Source organism: Pteropus alecto, unplaced genomic scaffold, assembly GCF_000325575.1.
Source record: "Pteropus alecto unplaced genomic scaffold, ASM32557v1 scaffold3, whole genome shotgun sequence".
Lineage (NCBI taxonomy): Eukaryota > Metazoa > Chordata > Mammalia > Chiroptera > Pteropodidae > Pteropus > Pteropus alecto.
Genome location: NW_006442484.1, coordinates 33,502,944 through 33,511,549, shown reverse-complemented (window position 1 = coordinate 33,511,549; position 8,606 = coordinate 33,502,944). Strand labels below are relative to the sequence as shown.

Genomic DNA, 8,606 nt, shown 5'->3' with positions numbered 1-8,606 from the left:
TATACGGTCATTAGCTCCACTAGTGGGAATCTTGCAATTGGATTTTTTGAGCGCCTTCTCTGTCTTCAGCCCTATGAGAGTGCTACAGAGGTTACAAAGGAAGAAAAGACAGTTCCTGGTGTCATGGTCTTTCTCTCTAGGAGTAAAATGTGGTTGGGGAGACACCACTGATTTCTTTATTGTTGTTTTATGTAGAATAGTCTTAGGTTATTTGGTACAGGCTTAAATTTGTTGAGAAGTCAAAAGAGATCAATGAAAACAGGAATAATGAAAACAAAGACTGTGTGGAAGAGGTAAAATTTGGTTGAGCTTTGAAGGATGGATAAGATTTTTATAAATAAGAAAGTGTGTTTGGGTAAAGTTTTGACATTCCAGGCTAAAAATGAATGTCTCTCAACCTTGCTTAATTCCTTAAATCTATTTTTAAAAGCATGTCAGCTTAAATTTTTTTCACAGCTTAAAAACTATTATTTTATGGCCACTCTGTTCTAATCCCTCTGCTAACATGGAGCCTATAATAGTCACATACATTCAAGTTGATCTTCTCCCTTCATAGTGCTACAGAATAACTTCTTAAAGCATCATTTCCATCAACAATCTCCAGGGATTTTCTATTATCAATTACTTTGAGTCCATATAATCTTTTGAGACTTTGTAGAAACCACTGTCTCTTCTAAAATTCTAGGCTTTATTCCAGCCCCCATTTTTTTCCCTATTCTTGGCTCAGTAAGGATCTTTTTCTATCAGGCTAATCTCTCAATTATCCCAGTTATCCCAATGTACAGAGTATGCCTGTCCTCATTTTAACCGTTATCGTTTTTACCTGCCAAGAAGTCTTTCACCTTCTTTCTTTCTTTTTTTTTTTTTTTTACATTTTTAATAAACTTTTGATTTTAAAATAGTTTTAGATTTATGGAAATTTGCAAAGATAGTACATAGAGTTCCCATGTATCCCCTAACCAGTTTCCCCTACTGTTGACAACTTACATTAGTATAGTACATTTGTCACAGCTAATAAACCAATATTGATAGGTTATTATTAACTGAAGTTTATACATTATTCAGATTTTCTCGGTTTTTACTTAATGTTCTTTTTCTGTTCAGGATTCTATCCTGGAAACCATATTATATTTAGTCATCATGTCTCCTTAGGTTAGTCTTGGCTATGACAGTTTCTCAGACTTTTCTTGCTCTTGATGACCTTGACAGTTTTGAGGAGCACTGGTCATATATTTTATAGCATGTCCCTCAATTTTCGTTGGCTGTTTTTTTTCCTCATGATTAAATAGGGGTTGTGAGTTTGGTATTTAGGGGAAAACCACAGAGGTAAAGTATCATTTTCATCACATCATATGAGGGTATATTCTACCAACATGACATCACTGTTGATTTTAACCTTGATCATCTGGCTCTAGGTAATATTTTTCAGCTTTCTCCACTGCAAAGTTCTTCTTGTCCCCCTCTTTCCATACCGTATTCTTTGTAAGGAAGTCACTGTACTCAGTCCACACTTATGAAGTGAGATGTTATCCCTAACTTGTGTAAGGGGAAAATATCTAAATAAATTATTTGGAATTCTACTACACTAGAGGTTTGTCTCTTCTCCTCCATTTTATTCAGTATGGGCTCATGGTTATTTATTTTATATTTGGGTGATAATTCAATATGCTATCTTATTTAATATTTTGCTCACCTTGTTCCAACTTTGGCCATAGGGAGCTCTTTCACTTGGCTCCTGTGTCCCTTTCAAATATCCTCATCGTTGTGGTTTTGTTAATGCTGTTGTTTGTTTGTTTGTTTTGAGCTTACTTTATGATTGCCTTTTTCCCTTTTAGTCCTAATTTCACCTAACCTAACCTCTGGATACCTGATTTATGAATCTCTCCTTCTCCAGTCAGTCATACATATTCTAGAGGATAATTGTTTTGCCCTCATTTCAAGTGTCGTTTTCTGTCTCCAATTAATATGTGAGCTCCTTAAATTAAAAACGATATGTATGCCTCTTTTTAATCAAACAGACAACTGTAATATTTTAGAGCCTGTTATATGTGCCATGGCAAAAAGAAAAATAAATTTGACTGCCCTTCCAAATAAGAAATCCAGTTTTATTCAACTTTTAAAGTGACTACATGACCAGTCTTACCCAAAATGTGTATTTTGAATAATTTAAATTTAATCACTAACACTTAATTTAATATTATAGTCGACTACAAGGAAGAATTTAATACTACTCTGCCACAGTTTATTCCATATGAAGATGGTATTTATAGTGTTATTCAAAAAAAAGTAACATGGTATGAAGCATTAAACATATGTTCTCAAAGTGGAGGTCATCTGGCAAGTGTTCATGACCAAAATGGCCAGCTCTTTCTGGAAGATATCGCAAAGCGTGATGGATTTCCACTATGGGTTGGGCTCTCAAGTCATGATGTAAGTATTGTTTCGTTTTCCAGAAAATTTCCTAATATGTTACAGATTTGGAAATATGAACATAAAATATTAATACAAAGTATAACATCAGATTAAGTTCTGGGATTTTATTTGCGTAGCATAATGTTTTCTTACCTCTTCACAACGAAGAACAAATAGAAAATTATATTTGTAGAGTGCAGTACGGCAAATGGCTAAGACTGCAGCTGCCTTAAACACTGTGAGTGCCCAGGAGATTAATATCTAAACAATTCTGTAACCTGTTGGGGACAGACCAAATGGAAAGCTGGCGAAAAGGGAATAGCACGGAATGAGAAAAAAACAATTCCAGGACTAATGGTGGGTCTTCCATTTACATGTTGGGTGATCGTGAGCAATTATTTAACTTTTGTGAATTTATTTCCTCATCTATAAAATTGGAATGATAATATTTTCCTTAATATAGGATTATATTGAAGATTAACATAAAAATTTATATAAGGTGCCAAATAAAATTTTTAACATTAGGACTAATAAATGTATATTTTCTTCCCACTTTCCCCCTAGAAATTAGCACTGTTTAAGAATAATCTGCTAGTAAGGACATCTTTTGTGCCACTATTCGAATCCTACTAATGAGTATATTTGTGTACCTATAATAATGTCTAGTGTACCAAAAATAGACATCTATTGAGATTACAAACGAAAGTCTAATTTAAATAATCTTTAGAACAAAGTGAGGAAATTTAACAAAGGATGGTAAATTAGGATTCTAAAATCAAGGAAAAATAAAAAATAATCTTCCCACATGAGTTTCTTGGGAAGTATTTTTCTCTTCTTGCCCCCTGCTGCTTGACAGCTTTTATAACATGAAAAAAAAAATGTAGCCAGAGACACAAACTACAAAAATATAAAACATAAAAAACAATATTTAGAATAATATCAAGGTTGGGATTGAAATCTGTAATTGTGACAAATGGAAGCCATTTGCACGTCATTTAATTTCAAGTGTTATATAAGCTCATTCTTAAAAAGAATAAACCTAGAGGCAGAGTATAGTAATTCTGTCTCTAGATGTAAAATACTACTTAAATTGTTCCAGAGCAAATATTTCAAATGTTTCAAATCAATGCATCGAAAGTAACTTCCTGATTTTACAAATAAGTCCAGACCAGTACTTGTAAGCAAAAAATTAACACTCCATTCCAATATTTCTTAAAGTATATATGTTCTTTTTTTATGTTCTTTTGAAGTCATACATCTAGATTCAGGTTATCTCTATCATTCTCGAAACAGGGAAGTGAATCAAGTTTTGAATGGTCTGATGGCAGTGCATTTGACTACATCCCATGGAAAGAAAAAAAATCTGCTGGAAATTGTGTTCTCTTGGTTCCAAAAGGAATTTGGGAACATGAAAATTGCAACTCTGTTAAAGATGGTGCTATTTGTTATAAACCTACAAAATGTAAGACTTGATTTCATATAACTCTATATTTACTAAAATGACATTTGTTTTATGCATTTGATTAAGTGCTCAAAGGAATTTTTATAGATTTTGAATAAGGTTTATTCATAAATCCCATAAAAATAATGTTTATGCTTTGTGAAGAGAAGTAAATACGATATGCCCATTCAGGGAATTTTTTCCTAAAGTCTTAGTTATTCTATCGTTAGGTAAGTTTTACTCTAGAATTTGTGAATTTTAATTTCACTTAAAGGCTGAGATGCTCATTTCAAAAAAGTGTTCCATAGCATATAAATTTGGGAAATGCCTCAGGTGACCTACCATAGTGATGGCTCTGAGAGTTTCTGTAGTAAAGAAGGCTGTTTAGCTTTGTGTACCTAAATGTTTTCCAAACTTATATAATCCTGAAAATCTAAGGAAAGAGCCTCTTCCATCAGGGGCTGGACTTGGGGCTGTCCCTGGTGGTGCGGCATGAACCTTGAGGAAGAGCACAAGAACCTGGACCAGCCGGAAGCTGCAAAGGCATGTTGGGCAGGCCAAGAGGTGGTGACAGTGATGGTCTCTGAAGCTTCTGGTTCTCGGTGCTTGCCATGTTTTCTGCCCTGAAGAATCCTCAAGAAAATATGCCACATTTGGAACTAAATGGATTCAGGCAGTAGAACATGTTGAAATCTTATCATGAGAAACAAGTGAATTCAAGAAAGTGGGGAGAACGATATAAAGAATGAGAAATAACAGCACAATCAAGAACTGCCATGTCAGTTGTTAGGAACAGTGAATAAATGTAATCTTTGAGAAAGAAAATGGAATACATGAGAAATATGATAAAATATACAAAAATGAAGAGGTCAAATGAGTTAGAGGAACAGACTTTATAGGATGAACGAGAATGAAGGAGAATGACAACATAATTGAACAAAAATTCAGTACTAGGTTGAATAGTGTTCCCCCAAAGTTTATGTCTGCCCAGAACCTCAGACTGTGACTTTATTTAGAAATAGTCTTTGCAGACATAATTAGTTAAGATGAGGTCATACTTGACTGGGATGGGCCCTAAATCCAGGGGTGATGTCCTTATGAGAGGAGAGAGACACAGACACACAGAAGACGAAGGCCATTTGATGACAGAGGTAGAGATTGCAGTGATGCAGCTACAAGCCAAGGATTTTCAGTAGCCACCAGAAGCTAGGAAAGAGGTGAAACAGGTCTTCCCTCTGAACCTCCAGAAAGAACCAACCCTGCTGACACCTTATTTTCAGACTTCTAGAACAGTAAGAGAATAAATTTCTGCTGTTTTAAGTCATCAAGTTTGTGGTAATTTGTTTTGGCAGCCCTGGGAAACTAAAACGAGAGCCAACTTAAAAAAAAAAAACTGGATCTTTTAAAAGAAAAACAGAGAGAAAATAACAAGTGTTAGTGAGGATGTAGAGAAATTGAAACCTTTGTACATTGCTTGTGGAAATGTAAAATGGTATATAACCACTGTAGAAAATGATCTGGTGATTCCTCAAAAAATTTAACAGAATTACCATATAATCTGATTCCTCTTCTGGGTATATGCCTAAAAGAAGTGAAAGCAAAGATTCAAACAGATAGTTGTACAACTATGTTCATAGCAGCAGCATTCACAAGAGCCCAAAGGTGGAAGCAAACCAAGTGTCCACTGACAGAAGAATGGATAAGAAAAATGATATATACATACTATGGAATATTATTCAGCTTTAAAAAGGAAAGAAATTCTGACACATATTACAATATGTATGAACCTTGATGACGTTATGCTAAATGAAATAAGTTAGGCACAAAGGACAAATACTGTATGATTCCACTTGTATGAGGTATATAGAGTTGTCAAATTTATAGAGACAGAAAGTAGAATGGTGATTTCTAGGGGGTGAGAGAAATGGGGAGATTTGATTTAATGGTTACAAAGTTTCAGTATTGTAAGGTGAAAAAGTTCTGGAGACAGATGGTGGTGATAATTGCCCAACAAGATGAATGTTCCTAATGCCGTTGAACTGTGCATTTAAAAAGTTATGATGATAAATTTTGTTATGTGTATTTTACCACAATGAAAAGAAATGAGTCTTCTTCAACAGGAATATAACAAACTTAGTACAGTGCTGGCCATGGCAGAAAAGAAAATGCAAGAGTTCGAAGCAAAACTCCATGAATAGCAGCAAAGAAAGAAAATATATGCAGCCTAAGACAGCCTAGTTGCAGACTGGACTAGAAACAAATAGACTTTAAAGATAAGATATTTTTCTATGTTCTCAGTATAAGAATTTTTTTTTTTTAAGCTAAGCCATTCAGAAAAGCCCGCCAGTCCTAGGCATGCATTGGCAACCAATGAAATGAAGCAACACATATTATTTCCTTGTGGAGCAATGGAATTGTCAACCATATATTTTTCAGAAAACAACTGTTCACAAGGTGGTAAAAGCAAGAACTTGCTAGTAACATCTCCCTCGACCAGCAGCATTAATGAAGAGGTGTCACAAGTCTTAAAAGACTTTACAGATGAATTTACAAAGGAGCTTTGATTATCAGCCACTCCTGGGCAAAACTTACCTAGGAGTTATCAACTTTTGAACCTAAGGAAGACTTAGAGCTCAAACTAAGGACAGTAGTGGAAAGAATGGAAGCAAAAGCCAATTAAATAAGTAAGGTTCAAAGAAGATCAAGCCCAGCTGGAAGAACAGAAGACAGAGATGCAGAAGGAATTAAGAGCCATTAGAAAGCCTCATGAAGAAGGAAATGGCAGCAACCACTCTTCTGGAATCACAGAGACCACAAATAAGAACCATACCAAATTGAGACGTGGAGAAAAAAGCAGAAAAAGCCTTCAGTTACTGAAAGACGTGCAGACCATACATAATGTATACAAAGCAATAGTTCGGGTTGAGATTACTGACCATACCAGGTCAGATATTTGATTCAGATAGTCCAAACAAATAGGATGTTGACGATTTACTTTCTAGTTCTCATGCTCACTTCGAATTGGAATTAATAATGGGTATTAAGAGGTGCAGGCTACGTTACACAGGCTTCTTGTGTTATACGGTCCACTTAAAAATTAAACATTTTAAATGGAAACCAGGGGAACTTTTAAGAGCTGAGAATCCACACCTCTCTTTTTTTGAGACAGATTTTGCTTTCCTGATATGTTGCCATTTGTAAACTACTAAATTTTCACTTGTGGTTGTGATTTTTAATAGTAGTTCTGTATATAGCAAGGTAAAACTAGGTTTATATTATCAAAATAAAAAGAAATCCAAAGAAAGAAAAAATTTTAATTATTATTTCAAAGTAGTTAACAGGCTTGCCTAGCCTGTCTTTGCTGCTTTTCCTATTCTGCCTTTCCGATAGTTTTTACTTTAGGCTAAATCCGTCTGAGAGAGCTAAGTACTTTTCTCTGTCTTCTAAGTTTTAAAAATGGTATTTCATTTAATAAATATAACATAATGTAATGTAATATAATATAATATTCCAAAAAGCTAATTAAGAGTATGGGCTGTAGCTTTCTCTGGTTTGCGCATTGAGTTGAATGTTTCTTACCCACAGTAACCACAGTTTCAACTAGGGACATTTAATGAGATTTTTAAATCAGTCATTTTTTTCTGTGCATTTTTACAGTTATGTCTCACATTTTTACAGCTAAAGAAGTGTCCTCTCATACATACTCATCGAGATGTCCAGCAATAAAGGGGAATGAATCACAGTGGACCCAGTACAAGGACCACTGTTACATGTCTGACCAGGCATTGCATAGCTTCTCAGAAGCCAAACAGTTTTGTTCAGAACTTGGTGAGTTAAAATTTGTTGATTTTCTTTGACTAGATAATTTAATCATTGGAATTATTCTTAAGGAAATAGTTTGAAATAATGATTATATTTTTGAAAATATTTTTAAAGCACTCACTATTTATTATAGCATTATAATCTAATTGCCCAGTTTTGGGGACGTGGTTAAGTATTTTATGATATATGAGTTCACTGGAATATTGAAAGAGCCACCAAAAATGGTCAATCTAAGAATAAGTACATGAAAAATAAAAGTAAGTTGGAAGAAATAGCATAAAAATTGCTAAGTGAATGGTTATGTGAAAATACTGACAAAGGAAATGATTTTAAATAGAACTAGATATGCTTACATGAAGGGATTAAGAGGTAAATTTTCTGTAAAGTTGGTTAAGTAATAAATACAAAATTGTAGATTTTCCATTACTTAGTTATTAATAAGTAAGCTTAGCTCAACCAGGGTAACAAATCAAAGAAGCATCAATTCTACAATAGGAATGCTTACTTTATCTGAACACCATAAGGTAGGGGTCCCCAAACCCCGGGCCGCGAACCAGTACAGTCTGTGACCTGTTAGGAACCAGGCTGCTGAGCAGCAGGCCAGTGAATAAAGCTTCATCTGTATTTGCAACCACTCCCCAGGGCTAGCATCACCACCTCAGCTCCACCTCAGACCAACAGACATTAGATTCTCATAGGAGCACCGGTTCCTGCTGCCAGAAAGATTAAGGACCGCTGCCGTAGGGGATAGGGCTTATTGTCTTCAGATTTAACTATTTGAAAGAGCAGAGTAATGATTGACTCCATGATAAATTTAGCCAATGCTCAAATTGTGAAGTGACTTCTAGGAGACCACCCATTGCTCTCCAATATCCCAAACCTATTGCTTAAATGTTCATTTTAATAGAAGCAAATTTATACAGTAATGGTC

The 8,606-nt window shown here is 34.7% G+C and overlaps 1 protein-coding gene across 2 annotated transcripts in view; it reads left to right on the top strand.

Moving 5' to 3' along the window:
* LOC102884532 (CD302 antigen) overlaps positions 1 to 8,606 on the top strand; it is a 107,727-nt gene that overhangs the window by 60,345 nt on the left and 38,776 nt on the right. For both annotated transcript variants that reach the window (XM_015596691.2, XM_006921110.3), the window contains exons 31-34: positions 190 to 206; positions 2,204 to 2,430; positions 3,706 to 3,874; positions 7,532 to 7,681. In XM_015596691.2, the coding sequence (XP_015452177.1) occupies positions 190 to 206; positions 2,204 to 2,430; positions 3,706 to 3,874; positions 7,532 to 7,681 (563 nt within the window). The remainder of the gene's footprint in view (positions 1 to 189; positions 207 to 2,203; positions 2,431 to 3,705; positions 3,875 to 7,531; positions 7,682 to 8,606) is intronic.